Raw genomic sequence first — 17960 nt, forward strand, 5'->3', positions numbered from 1 at the left:
GTGGTTTCTTTCTGCCAGAGGACTACCTCAAAATAAAACACTCCATTTACACTTAGACCTCATGTACACTGCTGCTGATAAACGGACGTTTAGAAGCAGTTGGGTGTTTTTTTCAGCAGCCCCTGAACTCTCCTCTATGTTATCCTATCTCTCCATATACACTCAGTAGTTTTTAGTCGTTTAGAGCCAATTGAGTTTAGTGGCATCTTCTTGAAAGCAAAAAAATGAGTTCAGACAGAAGTTTATCGGCATTTGAAACGCCAAATGCTTGTAACAGCGTGCAAAGGCATCTAAACAGGGAAACTCGCGTTTTTTAAGCATTTTGTTTATAGGTGTTTTCAATGGGAATACATTTCATACCATTTTACAATAAAAAAAAGCTTTTAGACGCAAATGCCGCTAAATGCACATAAACGCGGCACGTAAACGCAGCAAAATGGACGTTTTAACCGTTTGTTACTAGCTGTCAAGTTCCAGTGTTCAGGAGAGGTTTTCAAGAAGCCTTAATAAAAAAAGGCATTAAACATATACTGAGGAATTTATAATTGGTGTTGTAGACACCCTTTAGAATTTCATCAGGGAGCAGGACCAAATGTGAACAGATGAGAAACAAAGTAATTGACATGTATCAGTCTGGAAAGGGTTACAAAGCCATTTCGAAAGGCTTCGGGACTCCAGCGAATCACAGTGAGAGCAATTATCCACAAATGGAGAAAACTTTGGAACAGTGGTGAACCTTCCCAGGAGCTGCCGTTCCAACAAAATTTCTCCAAGAGCACAACGCCGACTCATCCAGAAGGTCAAAAAAGGACCCAAAAACAACATCTAAAGGTCAGGTAAGAAATTAGAAAAAGGTGTGGGGAGAGAGTACTATCATCATATGTATACCATGTCGCCAGTGAGTATCTTGCCAAATAACCAAAAGCATAGAAAAGCATACAAAGAACCCCCCCATAAAAGTGTATATGCACCTCTGGGGGTAAAGCTCCCCAGTGGTACAGGGAAAATGGTTAATGACTGGCAAGTTCAACAGGTAGTGATGTATAAAGTGCACAAGTTTATTGAAAAAAAATTAGCATTAGAAAAGCATGTACAAAGAAACGAGTAGCTTATTGGGGGCAACAGTATGTACACATACCCACCACCTAGTCACCAAGCATGTGTCACTCACACAAAACAGACAACCGAGAACAGAGGGTGAAAGATAGAGAAGACAAAAAACTATCAAAAGACTTTATACCACTGGGGAGCTTTACCCCCAGAGGTATATATTTTTTTTTTGGGGGGGGGGGGGATTTCTCTATAGGACTGCAGGCCTCACTTGCCTCAATTAAGGTTAGTGTTCATGATTCAACAAAAAGAAAGAGACTGGGGAAAAATGGCATCCATGGGAGAATTCCAAGGTGAAATTCACTATAAAAGAAACCTGGGCTTCCATAACACCCCAGCAGTGCCACAGGCTGATCATCTCCATGGCATGCTGCATTGATGTAGTAATTCATGCAAAAGGATCCCCGATCAAGTATTGAGTGCATACTATACTGTACATGGACATACTTTTAGTAAGCCAATATTTCTGTATTAAAAAATTTCATTTTTTTTTATTGGTCCTATGTAGTATTCTAATTTTCTAAGATAATGAATTTCGGGTTTTCACTAGCTGTAAGCCATAATCATTAATACTAAAAGAAAGAAATGCTTGAAATATATCACACTGTGTGTAACGTATCTAAATAAAATATATGTGTTTCACTTTCTGAATTCAATTACTAAAATAAATTAACTTTTTGCACTGCACTTCTATATATTTACTATATATATATATATATATATATATATATAGAGAGAGAGAGAGAGAGAGTATCTCACAAAAGTGAGTACACCCCTCACATTTTTGTAAATATTTTATTACATCTTTTCATGTGACAACACTGAAGAAATTACACTTTACTACTATGTAAAGTAGTGAGTGTACAGCTTGTATAACAGTGTAAATTTGCTGTCCCCTCAAAATAACTCAACATACAGCCATTAATGTCTTAACTGCTGGCAAAAGAAGTGAGTACACCCCTAAGTGAAAATGTCCAAAGTGGGGCCAAAGTGTCAATATTTTGTTTGGCCACCATTATTTTCCAGCACTGCCTTAACCCTCTTGGGCATGGAGTTCAACAGAGCTTCACAGGTTGCCACTGGGGTCCTCTTCCACTCCTCCATGATGACATCACAGAGCTGGTGGATGTTAGAGACCTTGAGCTCCTCCATCTTCCATTTGAGGATGCCCCACTGATGCTCAATAGGGTTTAGGTCTGCGTGGCCAGTCCATCACCTTTACCCTCAGCTTCTTTAGCAAGGCAGTGGTCGTCTTGGAGGTGTGTTTGGGGTCATTATCTTGTTGTAATACTGCCTTGTGGCCCAGTCTCTGAAGGGAGGAGATCATGCTGTGCTTCAGTATGTCACAGTACATGTTGGCATTCATGGTTCCCTCAATGAACTGTAGCTCCCCAGTGCTGGCAGGACTCATGCAGCCCCAGACCATGACACTCCCACCACCATGCTTGACTGTAGACAAGACACACTTGTCTTTGTACTCCTCACCTGGTTGCTGCCACACACGCTCAACACCATCTGAATCAAATATGTTTATCTTGGTCTCATCAGACCACAGGACATGGTTCCAGTAATCCATGCCCTTAGTCTGCTTGTCTTCAGCAAACTGTTTGCGGGTTTTCTTGTGCATCATCTTTAGAAGAGGCTTCCTTCTGGGAAAATAAATATGCAGACCAATTTGGTGGTGTGCAGCGTATGGTCTGAGCACTGACAAGCTGACCCCCCACCCCTTCAACCTCTGCAGCAATGCTGGCAGCACTCATACGTCTATTTCCAAAGACAACCTCTGGATATTACGCTGAGCACGTGCACTCAGTTTCTTTGGTCGACCATGGCGAGGCCTGTTCTGAGTGGAACCTGTCCTGTTAAACAGCTGTATAGTCTTGGCCACCGTGCTGCAGCTCAGTTTCAGGGTCTTGGCAATCTTCTTATAGCCTAAACCATCTTTATGTAGACAACAATTCTTTTTTTCAGATCTTCAGAGAGTTCTTTAATTTTAAATTTAACACACCTGCTCTCCATTCACAGCTGAGACCTTGTAACACGAATGAGTCACATGACTCCGGGGAGGGAAAATGGCTAATTGGGCAAAATTTGGACATTTTCACTTAGGGTACTCACTTTTGTTGCCAGCAGTTTAGACATGACTGTGTGTCGAGTTATTTTGAGGGGACAGCAAATTTACACTGTTATACAAGTTGTACACTCACTACTTTACATTGTAGCAAAGTGTCATTTCTTCAGTGTTGTCACATGAAAAGATATAATAAAATATTTACAAAAATGTGATCGGTGGACTTACTTTTGTGAGATACTGTATATATATCTCAACCATAATTTTTGTGTTCTTCCATTGGTACCAAAAAAGTGCATTGTAGTATTATGTTCTACAAAAAATGCATTTTATCCAGTTTGACCAGTGGTAGTTTTTTTTTTTTTTTTTTTAAATAATCATCATTACTGTTAATAACAAGCAAAGGAGTGTGTCCTGACCCTAGAGCTTTATTGGTTGTCATGGTGCTGGCAGCTGGTCTACCCACACCATGTTAAAGCATGATGCTGATCCAGGACATACTGCATCCCGTAGTCATGGCACCTCAGGGGAAACCAACTGACACCTTAGGATGCTATGGTACCCTGGTTGAGAAACCATTTTCTGGTTTTTGCTCCTTCTTTGTTAAATCAGCAGACTGAGAGCTTGTAGGTGACAATGCTGTTTTGCTTAACTGCAATGGAAAAAGTGATATCACCAAACTAGCTATGCTGTCTGCCGGGGAGCCTAAATCACAAGTCTGGCTACCCAGAATTTCAAATCTTTTGAACAGATTCCCATAGCATCCTGAGTCTCAGTAGAAGTAAGTAGACTACTGCAACTCCGTACCCTAATCTGTCTGGCAATCCTGAACTTTATCTGCCTATAGGCGACCCATGAAAACCCATGTCTTCAGGGAAATCTATCCTGCAACTACCTAAAAACTGTGCCTCTACTTTCTCCATCAGGCCATCCCTCACAGTTATTATTTTTTAATTGTAAGCTCCTAACCCTTTTATATTGTATTTTATTTTAACTGTGCTGTTGTCTTTATTTTGAAAATCACTAAGCAAACTGTTTGGCACCATATAAATCTTGTATTATTATAATAATAAAAATGTGGGACAGAAGGTGGTAAAGATCTGCAATATCATGTGCTGGATCTTTTGTAATACATAAAGTTGACTTTGCAGGAAACTCTTTTCTCAACATAACTACCGTCTCACCTTGAATGCAGACCTGTTCATATTTGAAAATACCGTCTCATCTACTCAGACAGTGCATTACAAAACAGCTTTGGTGTTGATCTTTGTTTAGAGAAGGCAAAGTGGATAAAATAGAGAACATCTCCATGGGAATAAAGAACAAATAAAGACATCCTTTACGCTGACTACAGTGCAAAAAAACTGGAATTCTTCCTTTTAACTCTGAAGGTACCTTGTGCATGCTGCGATCAAAACCATCTTCCTCTCCTCCTGAAGAGAATCTCCGCGCTCGAGGCACTGTGGAACCAAAGACTTGGTGTCAGTGAAGCCTTTATTTTTCTCTTGTTTTTGCATGATACAGAACAATAGTATGACTCGGAGAGCAGTGACTCGCAGGCATTGTGGAAAAGACAACAGCTCCAGGCAGTCCCAGTCACAACAAAGGATAGTAATAGTTTGTTCCAGAGATTGCAGTGGGGTTTTGATTTTTTTAAATTTAACATGGTGTTATGGCACAGAAGGGAAAATGGTTGGTTCTCAAACCTACATATTTACCTTCATAGAAAATTTAACGAAGACATCTGCAAAGCACCATTATTGTACCATTTATACAAACTCAATGCAATTCCAAAAAGAAAAACCCAACTAAGTGCCCTTTCACACTAGTGTGATGCCAGACATCCCATTTGATTCACACCACATTGCTGTGCAGATCACATTCGATGTCTCTGTGATGCAATTTCAGCCACCAAAATGGTGCAAGACCCTTTTTTGTTTCGCACTGGAATTGGATCGCATGGGTGTTCACACCTATGCAATCCAATTCCTGCACCATTTCACAGTTCACACTGCCATCTGCGAATTAATCTGGGGGTGTCATTAACTTTACATTGACACCCCCAGCAATTCACAGATCTCAGTGTGAACCACTGTGCGATTCTGGTGTGATGAAGGAACTGGCACTGATTCACAGGGTTTCCCGCATCGCACCAGTGTGAACCGGCTTACTGTTTATGAGTTTATCATGTCCCTCAAACAGCTAGGCATATATGGCAGAACTGAAAAATAATTAGAACCTGTGTGTGACCACGCCTCACTGGGAACAGACACAACATTTTTTAAAAGAGAACTATGGGGTTAGGAAAAAAACATTTATAATCACCTAGGGGATCGCAGCATCGATGCAGTGCTGCATGTGTTCCCTGCTGGGTCTGCACTGAAAACTGAGCGACACTTCACTTCAGGAGTGCTGGGCTGTGGAGGGTGGCTGGCCCAGTCTTCTTGAGAGAGTGAGCCAGCTGCAGATCAAAGCATCTGGGAGGATCCTGACTATAAAGCCAAGATTGATCCAGAGCTTGGACTGGCTGAGTAACATCTCACTGAAAATGGGTCACAGGAGTGCAGAATTAATGATCCATAGAAGTATAGCCAGAAAAGAGTTGGCCATACTTCTCCTTTAATGTTGTTAGACTGTAGTATATCAAACCATAGAGATACAGAGAGGAGTGCTAAAAATGGGTGACAGAGTCCAAGATATTTTTTATTGGTTAATAGATCAAAAACAGCTCTTTTGCATTGAGCTCTACTGCTTCTCAGAAACTGTTGTAATCTCTGACAGTGGTCTCCAAAATGCAGTCCGCAGGTTGGATACGCCCTTTGCTTTCCTTTACATGGCTGACACTAACAATAAGGCATTATTCCGTCCACAGACACCAACGATGGGGCACTAATCACCCCACTAACACCAATGATGTGGCACTATTCCTCCTAATGACACCAATGATGGGGCACTATTCCTCCTAATGACACCAATGATGGGGCACTATTCCTCCTAATGACACCAATGATGGGGCACTATTCCTCCTCATAATAACTGGTACTGTATTTCTTTTACTCTGTGACCACCAAGCCATAGGCATGGTTACTTCCACTGACACTGGGGGCATTTTCTACTCTGGCCTATGACCTACTCTTCCACTGGCTAAAGTCCAGCCCCCTTAAGTCTGAAGAACAATAAACTGGCTCATTGTTCAGAAAGTTTGGAGAACCCTGATCTATGAGGAGAGTTTAACCTCTTTCCGACCGACCAGCTGTCTCAAAGGGCTGGCTCCCACAGGAAAATCGCCATACATGTACGGCGCTCGCTCTTGGGAGTCTAGGGGGTGAGCGCGGGAAGCCAGTGCGTGTGTCAAGCGGCTCAGATTGCCGCCTGACACCAGCGATCTCTCCCCGCTGATAGAGAAGGAGGGTCGGCTGATGTAAACACAGCCGTCCGTCCTTCTCCCTGGGATGATCACAAAGACTATGTGATCCTGCTATATAGGATCACACGTCTCTATGATCATCTCACAAGTCCATCCCCCCCACAGTTAGAATCACTCCCCTAGGCTTACATTTAATCCATTGATCCCCTTGAGCAGCTCAAAGACCGGGGTCTGGTAAGGAATAAAATTCTGGTAGCATGGGATTGAACCAAAGCGGAGTTGATGGGTACCTTTTACCCCTCACTATATTGGGCTTAGTAATGACAGCATGCCAGGCCTTAATCACTGCCCTAATAGTGGAAGTAGGGGCGGGTGAGAGACTCTAAGACCCCTGTGGAAGAGATTACGGAGGGTCTCATAGGATCCTGAATGTGCACCTTCTAAAACAAGAAACAGAAGTTTAAGTTTATTTTTTTTTTCTAGCTTTGGATTGTATAGGGATGTTTTAGAGCCTCTGCTTTATTGCTTTCTGTGTCCCTGTTAGAGACATCTATCTCCACCATTTGCTCTGGTGACCTTTGTCATCAGGAGAGAAACTGATGGGAATAAAAAACATTAAAGTTCTCACCAGAGCAGAATGTAAATGGGAAATATTCCAGGAGCATGAGGACACCCATTCAGTGGCAACTGTCAGAGATGGAGGTTCACCTGATTTTGGGGATATTTTCACTTACTTCCCGTTGTGACTCAAAGGGCCAGGTGTGAGGAAAATCTCCCCAAAAAGGAAACAGACAGCAATAAAAACCCAATGAGCTTCTAACTACAGCTGCAAGAAAATGTATGTGAACCCTTTGGAATGATATGGATTTCTGCACAAATTGGTCATAAAATGTGATCTGATCATCATCTAAGTCATAAACAATAGACAATCACAGTCTGCTTAAACTAATAACACAAAGAATGAAATGTTGCCATGTTTTTATTGAACAAACCATGTAAACATTCACAGTGCAGGTGGAAAAAGTATGTGAACCCTTGGATTTAATAACTGGTTGAACCTCCTTTGGCAGCAATAACTTCAACCAAACGTTTCCTGTAGTTGCAGATCAGACATGCACAACGGTCAGGAGTAATTTTTGACCATTCCTCTTTACAGAACTGTTTCAGTTCAGCAATATTCTTGGGATGAATGGTGTGCATCGCTTTTTTGAGGTCATGCCACAACATCTCAATCGGGTTGAGGTCAGGACTCTGACTGGGTCACTTCAGAAGGCGTATTTTCTTCTGTTTAAGCCATTCTGTTGTTGATTTACTTCTATGCTTTGGGTCATTGTCCTGTTGCAACACCCATCTTCTGTTGAGCTTCAGCTGGTAGACAGATGGCCTTAAGTTCTCCTGCAGAATGTCTTAATAAACTTGGGAATTCATTTTTCCTTCGATGCTAGCAATCCGTCCAGGCCCTGACGCAGCAAAGCGGCCCCAAACCATGATGCCCCCACCACCATACTTTACAGTTGGGATGAGGTTTTGATGTTGGTGTGCTGTGCCTCTTTTTTGCCACACATAGTGTTGTGTGTTACTTCCAAACAACTCAACTTTGGTTTCATCTGTCCACAGAATATTTTGCCAGTACTTCTGTGGAACATCCAGGTGCTCTTGTGCAAACTGTAAACGCGCAGCAATGTTTTGTTTGGACAGCTGTGGCTTCCTCTGTGGTATCCTCCCATGAAATCCATTCTAGTTTAGTGTTTTAGGTATTGTAGATTTGCTAACAGGGATGTTAGCATTTGCCAGTGACTTTTGTAAGTCTTTAGCTGACACTCTAGGAGCTCTGAAGAAACCAACGTTGTTGGTGAAACGCATCAGCGTCCAGCATTGTGCATTGAGCACCCATGCACTAGCGTCAATTGAATCCCCTGTACGGGATCCGACACCTATCGTTCCCCAGGCTGTTCCCCGAAAAGGCGTCCGGCTGATCAGCTCAACAGGAAGTGACGACCGGGAGGACACCTCCGACCTGGAAGTCAAGCCCCACAGCCGCCAGTTCAGCCACATGGAAGGGTAGAACGCCGATGGGTGAATATGATAGCAACAGGCTAACCGGACACCGGGAACTTCTGCCGTAACACACCGTCATCTATCCTCCCCCCTCTACATGAGGTACATACCGCCATCAAATGAAGTACATGCCAAGGTAATTTTATGACCTGTTCCACTTCCAACTTGTTTGTTCTACTTGCAAGGACGGTATGTTACCTATTACACGTATTGCTTACTTGGGACTTACTTTGAGCTCTGTTTATTGACATCTACGGCCCTCATCTACTTCACCTATCAGGACCCCCTTGTGAAGATCCAGCATTGAACTTTTTGCAGACCACTCAATGCACTGCTTCTAATATTCCTGCATCATTTTGAGCTCATTCATTACAGCCAATTAACCATTTATGGACGATTCTGACGGCAGGCAAGTGTGTGCTTAACAAGCTGGAACCCTTTTGTGCTATTTTTGTTCCTTTGAGAAATTTACCACACTTTCACTGTGACTATATTCACGGTATAATCAAGCCAGGCTCATTTCATATACTAACCAGAGAGGTAATCTACATAATTGAGGTCCTCACACTGTACCCTACGGACAATTCAGCCTACATCGTATGCTGATGTCCGTCGGGTTCAAGTGGAATCAGATAGAAGGTGTAATTTTCAATGTGCATGGGTGCTTTCAACTGTTGATTTTAACTGTTGTTTTGTAACACCACGGCTCACCGCCTTTGTTTTTGTCTTGTTATTGCTCTTCAAGGCATACGTGCCTAATAAATCTATACCTTTTTAACAAGAATACATGCCTGTGGTACCCTTAGTTGGTGGCTGGGGTAGTGGGTAACAGACTTCTGCTTGTATTCTCACGGCTCCCCAACCCCTCTTTCTTCCTTTTTGTTCATATGCTTATATGCCAACGGTCACTAGTCATGGCAATGTAATCTACTAAGGTGCTTCACTAATTTATGAGGTGTCCACCATATTTTAAGTAAACCTCTTTTGAGCCCTTTACAGAACACTACCTTGTCCCCTTTTTTTTGTTATATGTTGGTGTGCTGTGCCTCTTTTTTGCCACACATAGTGTTGTGTGTTACTTCCAAACAACTCAACTTTGGTTTCATCTGTCCACAGAATATTTTGCCAGTACTTCTGTGGAACATCCAGGTGCTCTTGTGCAAACTGTAAACGCGCAGCAATGTTTTGTTTGGACAGCTGTGGCTTCCTCTGTGGTATCCTCCCATGAAATCCACTCTAGTTTAGTGTTTTAGGTATTGTAGATTTGCTAACAGGGATGTTAGCATTTGCCAGTGACTTTTGTAAGTCTTTAGCTGACACTCTAGGATTCTTCTTCACCTCATTGAACAGTCTGCGCTGTGCTCTTGCAGTCATCTTTACAGGACGACCACTCCTAGGGAGAGTAGCAGCAGTGCTGAACTTTTTCCATTTATAGAGAATTTGTCATCAGTGGACTGATGAACAGCAAGGCTTTTGGAGATACTTTTATAACCCTTTCCAGCTTTATGCAAGTCAACAATTCGTAATCGAAAGTCTTCTGAGAGCTCTTTTGTGTGAGGCATCATTCACATCAGGCAATCCTTCTTGTGAAAAGCAATCCCAGAACTGGTGTGTGTTTTTTATAGGGCAGGGCAGCTGTAACCAACACCTCAAATCTCATCTCATTGATTGGACTCCAGGTGGCTAACATCTCACTCCAATTAGCTCTTGGAGATGTCATTAGTCTAGGGGTTCACATACTTTTTCCACCTGCACTGTGAATGTTTAGATGGTTTGTTCAAAAAAAACATGGCAACATTTCATTCTTTGTGTGTTATTAGTTTAAGCAGACTGTGATTGTCTATTGTTGTGACTTAGATGATGATCAGATCACATTTTATGACCAATTTGTGCAGAAATCCATATCATTCCAAAGGGTTCACATACTTTTTCTTGCAGCTATATATAAAAAAAAGGTTTGATTTGGGGTTACACTTGTTTTGACACTTTCAACTACAGTAAATATGTTTAAATGATTTTTATTAAAAAGTGAGACAAAGACAAGGTAATGTGAAACTACTAAACAACAGATAATCCTTCGTAGCTCAGATTTCTAAACTTTTGTAATACCAAAGGCTGATCTGTATCTACCCCCCAGGTCCAAATATTATTACAGTGGATGCATACATTGCATTTGTTAGTGTCCATTACCTTTTACTAGGGTATCCTCCATGCCATCCAAGGTACAGACTGCACTCAAAGGTTCTGTATATGCTCTCTCCCGAGCACTTTTGCTTTCACATTATACATGGGCTAATAAGAAAATTACCTTGAGGCAAGGAAAAGGCTCTTGAAATATTAGCACTGACCCTATACTTTTCTTTGCATACAATTCCAATCCTACACCTCTAAGATGTTGCAGTGAAATATTGCTTACTTTTTGGTGAGTACATCCAATACTCGGGCTCAGACTGGTAATAAGGATCAGGACTGTATGGAGGGAGGTACTTGGAAGACTGTACAAGGTCTTCACTTGTTTTACTTTTCGTTGCTTCATCTGGAAAAAGATACAGACAAACTGAAGTGTCTGAAAAGCTTTCGGTGCTCCAGTATGATACAAGCTCGGCAAAGTTATAATGAGATACCTCATGCATTCTTGGTATTGACCTCTGTTACTCCCTAAACCAATAACGCTGTCTGAAAATGTAATAACACTTTCCCAATTCTGCTTCTAAAACAAATTATCTTCTATAACCTGTCAAATCTAATAATGCTTTGCCTTCTTACATAATCTTTCTAACTATGATCACAGGTCATAAAAAAGAAAAATACCCCTTTAGGCATAATAGTAGTATACAGTCACATTTAGAATATTGCCTCTGCAGCAAATTCCTTTCTAATTATAAAATAGATCACTGTACTGCTCCTGGTGAAAGACACAGATGACGAATTCTAATTACATAAATAAACCACTGACATACCTCTTACGTTATGTGCTCACTGGGATTTAATTATATCAACGTTATAGGCTTAATGGAATTTAATTATGACGCCTCTGATTTATTGTTTTAGTTTATATTACTGGTAAAACAGTTATAATGCATCTAAGGCCTCCTTTAAAGTGCCACTTCGCCTAAAATTGATGTCTTAGTTACAGGTGGAGTCTGATGGGCTGAGTCAATGTCTTACTTCTCTATATGTTATAGATTCTCCAACAAGAAGTTCTCTCTAAACCCTCGTTGACATTAAGAGCGAGTTTGAAATCGCGCGCGTTCAGCTGAACTCGCATTTCACTGCGAGTTCGGGGGCAATTTAAAATTGCCCCCAAAGTCATCAAAAGTAGTGCAGAAACTGCAATATAAATTTAAAAAGACGGACAATTTTGAAAAAAAAAAACCAAAACAATATTTGTTACTTTCTGCTATAAAACATATCCAATAAAAATGGCAAAAATATAATTGATTAATTTAGGACATTATGTATTCTGCTACATATTTTTTGTAAAAAAAAAAAAAAAATCCCAATAAGCGTATATTGATTGGATTGTGCAAACATTATAGCATCTACAAACAATGGGATTTATACTGGAATTTGAATTTATTCAATTTTTTTTTTACTAGTAATGGCGCTGATCAGCGACTTTTAGCAGACCTGCGATATTGTGGCGGACATTCAGACTAAATTACATTTTTGACACTTTTTGGGAACCAGTGACACTAATACAGTGATCAGTGCAAAAAATATGCACAGTCACTGTACAATTGACACTGGCTGGAAAGGGGTAAAACATCTAGGGCAATCAAAGTGTTTAATCTGTGCCTGGCCAGTGTTTTGATGTACTTTGGGAAGTGCTTCTAGGGGAATTAGTTAATGTTATTTATTTGCTGGGAAAGAAAATCTATTACTTCCCCACTGACAGGACAGGGCTCTGCCTTGTTAACATAGGCAAATCCCTGTTCTTTGTAAATTCCTGACGATCGCCGGGTGCAGGTAATCCATTGGCCAGCACCCGGTGATCGACATCTGCTATGTTTAATCACAGCACAAACTCCCCCCTACCCGGAAGTGTCAGATCACAACTAGTACGTGATCTGGTGCAGCCGAGCCGTATATATAGTTTACATGGTCGGCAAGCGGTTAAAACAGACCTTGCAATATAAATACAGTTAAAAAAATCTGTTAACATTAGAGATGTTCAGTTAATAAGTTAATAATTTCCTTTTATCATATTTGTTATGTTCGAATGATTTGTTTTCGGAATTTGTTTAGTATATTCGGATTTGTTTTGTATATTCCCTATTTTCAAATAAAATTTGAATATGAATATTCTATTCTTTAATTTTGAATTCTGTTTAATTCTATAAAGTTTTATTCCATTCTATTTTTTTCTATTCTATTTTATAAAGCAGCCTAAGTAGGAATCATCATCTTATTTCACTTTTTACCTTACTGTATTTATTGCAATAGGTTTCCATTTCAAATTCATTTTCAAATTTGAACTCAAATCAATTTTCGAACTTGAATTCAGATAATTCATTTAGTTATAATTTATTTCGGATTAGTTGAAATCCGTTACTATTGTGATTCGGAAATTTGGATGCATCTGAATCTTCAAATATGGAAAATTTCAACTGAATTACGATGCGTAACGAAAGAAATCACACATGTTTAAATAATATTCCAGTTTAACTTTTATTTACTGTGGTTGATATTTACTGGAGTTTTTCATGTTACTTTCTGGCCCCTATTACATTCCCTGTAATAAATGTATTGTGAAGTTTCCATAGTTGAATAGCCCCAGACTACACAAGGGTTCTTTCTCATTTCTCTTCATCCTTCAAAGTCGCAAGACTCCTTAGAAACACAAGTACAAAATTAGGTGCAGCTCTGCATTGAAACAAATCAGCTTCCAGGTTTTAGCCTAGGTTCAGCCTGAGGCCATTTTGAAATTGTGCGAGTTCAGCTGAACTTGCACGATTTCAAGCTGGCATTTCAGTCCGACTTTGGGGGCGATATCACAGACATCTTTGCGGGTTCATGCCCCCCCCCCCCAAGTCACCCGCAGATACAGAAACATAATTCGGACAGTGCAATTGCTGGCAATTGACTCAGATTTGACATGTCCAATAAAATCCCCAGTTGAACTTCCAGTTTAAATCAACTAAATTTTAGATGCATCAAAAAGGTGTGCAAAGTCTAACAGTTTGTTTTCTTTAAAAATCAGCTACATATTGAGTAGAAAAGCCAGCAGCTGTAGAGTGGTACCTTTGTCCTCTGTTGGGAAGCAGTGGTCCATTTGCAGAGCTCTGACACATCCCCTTGCTGACTCAGCTCAGAGCCAGAGCTCTCCAACCATTGGGGAGCATGAGCTTTGCTGATTCGGAGCTATAGGTCTGAGTCAGCAGGGGGTGTGTTGGACCTCTGCACTGAGATCATTGCTTCCCCTCAGAGAGCAAGGGTCCCATTCTACAGGGGACATCATTTTCTACTCAAGGTTTGGCTGTTTTAGGATGAAAAGAACTGTGAGACCGTGAACACCTTTTGTTCTGATATACCTGGAATGTATTTAGCTTATTTAAATGAAGGGTTCAGTTGGGCTTTGGAGAACACTTTTTTAGCCTAAGTAATTCTGTATGAGGCTTAACCTAACACGATTCAGCATAACTATATGTACACATACAAAAAATGTAAAAGAACCCATAAAATTATATACATTTGGTAATTTAATAAGGCAAAGAGAAAAGAGCAGTAACCCATGGTCACCAATACAACACTTTCCACTTTTCATTGCCTTACTGAATAAACTTGATGAATATGTACACAGACACATGTGACATGTGTTAACTAGAAACATGTCAATGGAGATATGAATTACACAGAGCAAGAAAATGCTGAGTAGATGATTTCAGTTTGCAAGGGTCAGCACATCTGTAAGTAAGCAGCTGGACATGAGCCATACTTTCCAGAAAAAAAGGAATAAAGCTCTTACTTACTCCATGACACAGAGCCGGTCGGGTATTAGACAAAGGAGAAAAGGAAGAGAAGACACACAGTAATGCAGATTTTAGTTATCAGTAATCACCACTTTATCGATTTATCTTTGTAACACTACTGCTGTTATATACTATATCACTATGAACAAACTAAAAAAATACACTACTTACTATTTATATCATTTCTACATGCTGGAAGTACCAAACCACAGCACACTGCAAGGCAATTGACATTTCACAAGCTTAGACAGACATTTTTTTTTCTTTTACAGGTTATAACACAATGAGAATGAGGATTAACCCAGACCACATGCTCATTTGCGGCAGAAGCATGCTGCCTCCATAAGGTGGAAAGGCTTAAAGGAAGGCTAAGAGCTAACACTGCCTAAACATAAACTCCGCTAAGCAATATTGCATCTAAACTGGCTATATAACATAACACCAGTGCAATTTCAGAAAAAAAGCAGTACACTACTGTTCCGGTCATCCAAAAGTAGCAGAATTAAAAATCTTAGGACCGGTGTGTAACAGATTATAGATACATGATTTATAGGAAATCAACTTAATTCTCATGGGACTTTTTAGGCAACATGTAATACAATTATTTCCATAAAATCATATCACTTTATTATTTCCAATAAAAAAATTAAAAAAGTATTGGCTGATATATAGAAAGTGTTTTATGCATTCCACATGAATACACAAATATCCCAATTATTATGACAATTATTCTATTATCATCATATGTATCTACATTTATTAGATCCTCGATAATGGGATGTTTCGATTGTTCTTCCTTAGGGGTTAATAGGTAGATTATATAAATTGCTCTACAAACCATACAAAGAATATCAGCTTATTGTATTGAAAACAGAAGTGCAGAGAGACTCCTCGTTCCACCACGTGCCAGCCGGTCACAAGAACCTGCCCAACAGAAGAGATATATGAACCTTGAAGCCACAGGAGCAAGATAACCCCTGCTTGTGCAAGTCTCCATCAGTTAAGCCTGAAGAGACCCCTCGTTTAACACTGCTAGCCGGTCACAAGAACCCACCCAACAGAAGAGGCATATGCACAGGGCTGACCTCTACACCATTGTTTTGACAAGGGCTGAACTAATGGAGACTTAGCACAAGCTGGAGTTATCTTGCTTGTGTGGCTTCAGAATGCATATTGGGCAGGTTCTTGTGACCAGCTGGCATTATGAAACGAGGGCTTTCTTCACACTTCTGTTTTTAATACAATCCGCTGATGTTCTTTGTATGGTTTGTAGTGCAATTTATACAATCCACCCATCAACCCATGAGGAAGAACAGTTGAAACATGTTGGCTGCATCCCATTATCAGAGATCTAAAAAATTAAGACACATATGATGATCATATAATAATTGTCCCCGGTTTGGGATATCTGGATATCCATGTGGAATTCATAAGCACTTTGTATATATTAGCCATTACTTTGTACTTTTTTAAAGGGTTTTATTAGATATAATAAAGATATATGATTTTATGAGAATAATTGTAATACATGTTGTCTTAAAAGTCCCACTGAAATTACGTAGATTTTTTGTCAGATTAAGGATGTTGGCATTGAGTGGTGGCATATACTAGATGCACTTATTGTTTGTTTTTTAGATCTAGATAGAAGGTTCCTAATGATTCAGAATCATATCAAAGCAGGGTGCACACAGGCATTAAATTACTCTGGGTGTCTGGTTGAGGAGATAGCAGATTTGCAAATTAGCAAAAACCAGTTTCAAAAACTAAGACAAAAAATGTAATAAACTATTTATTTTTAATCTGATTTTATAGTAGAATACTTCCTGCAACTAGTTTAAAAAAATAAGACAAAAAAGTAATAAACTTTTTCTTTTTAATCTGATTTTAAGGTATAGTACTTCTTGCAACTACGGAATTTTATAAATACAGCTCTGCTGTATACTTTCATTTTTCATATGTTTTATGATCAGCATGTAATGTAAACTTGTAATAACTGCTAGTAAAGTCCTGCTAAGGCCATGAACATTCTATAAGCGCAGTGCAGTTTACTTTCCCAGGACACTGGGGACTCCCCATAATGGCCGCTTTGCCCTCCAGCCAGATAACTGCATTCTCTATTAGCTGCTCAGACACCAAGCACTGCATTGTAGGGGAAAGGGAGTAAGCATGCAAACCGTGATGAAAGGAACAGCATCACTTTTTTTGTTAGCAGTCATTATAGATTTACTATTTCTCACGTCTTTTTTTATTGAAATGTAATTACCTTTTTTTAAACAAAGTCCAAAAAAAAAAAACAGGAAATCCCCTATATATTCAAGACCCCTTGATAACATCATACAGCCTGTCAACACACAGCTGCTGTTTTTTTTTTGCTGATGAAATGTGTTATTGCAGCATAACACTAAAGTCCAATGGAATCTTTTGATTGTATTACTGTGATGCGGTCAGGCTACAAAGCAGTATTAAATCTGGGTTCCTTTTTTATTTGTTAACTTTCTATTAGCTATAACAAACAGTTAAAACACTCCCAGCAGCATGTTGGAGGGCCAGACCTCTGCTCAACACTGGTTTGTTGGGACTAAAATCGAGTGACATGCATTTCTGGAGGGGCATGTGAGTCTGTCTGTGCACCAAATGGATCAATAACATTTTTGGTATTGCTTTTATAATTAACAGCAGCTCCCCTTTCTTCCTTTTAAGTGATATGTTAAAAGAAAAAACTCTTTATATATAGTTTGCAGTTTTAGATGTACAGGCTTTGGTTGTGCTTTCTTGCAATACAAGTTATAATACTATTAGACAACTGACTAAATGAAAACAATTCACTCCCTGTGTGGCTAATTATCTATCTATCTATCTATCTATCTATCTATCTATCTATCTATCTATCTATCTATCTATCTATCTATCTATCTATCTATCTATCTATCTATCTATCTATCTATCTATCTATCTATCTATCTATCTATCTATCTATCTATCTATCTATCTATCTATCTATCTATCTATCTATCTATCTATCTATCTATCTATCTATCTATCTATCTATCTATCTATCTATCTATCTATCTATCTATCTATCTACAAAATGTATGGCCAAATCAACTACAGAGCTCCTTCTAGTGGTTATTCTACAAATTTCATTATCGTGACTGCAAATTAGTCTGCAAAGAAACAATAGCGCCCACTGTTGCCTACTAGGAGGTTGTATGAGGTTGAAACCCTCTGTGTTACTACCAGGAGGGGCCCCAATCACAAGCAGGGTTAATTTTTTTTTTTTTTAAATCCCCTTTATAGAGGCATTTTAGCCTACTAAAGCTAAAGCATGCAACCCACACTAAACATGCAGATTCTACAGAGTAGAATGCAAGCATTAAACATA

General features: G+C 39.6%; 1 protein-coding gene across 8 annotated transcripts in view; it reads right to left on the reverse strand.

Annotated features, from left to right (window-relative positions):
• ABLIM3 (actin binding LIM protein family member 3) overlaps window positions 1-17960 on the reverse strand; it is a 421965-nt gene that overhangs the window by 22550 nt on the left and 381455 nt on the right. For 4 of the 8 annotated variants that reach the window (XM_082254476.1, XM_082254474.1, XM_082254471.1 and 1 more), the window contains 3 exons: window positions 14750-14794; window positions 11023-11136; window positions 4577-4641 (listed from right to left, as the gene is read on the reverse strand). In XM_082254476.1, the coding sequence (XP_082110602.1) occupies window positions 4577-4641; window positions 11023-11136; window positions 14750-14794 (224 nt within the window). The remainder of the gene's footprint in view (window positions 1-4576; window positions 4642-11022; window positions 11137-14749; window positions 14795-17960) is intronic. The other 4 variants (XM_082254478.1, XM_082254475.1, XM_082254477.1 and 1 more) reach the window with 1 other exon arrangement.

The sequence above is a fragment of the Pelophylax lessonae genome (genome assembly GCF_965119305.1).
Source record: "Pelophylax lessonae genome assembly, chromosome: 4".
Lineage (NCBI taxonomy): Eukaryota > Metazoa > Chordata > Amphibia > Anura > Ranidae > Pelophylax > Pelophylax lessonae.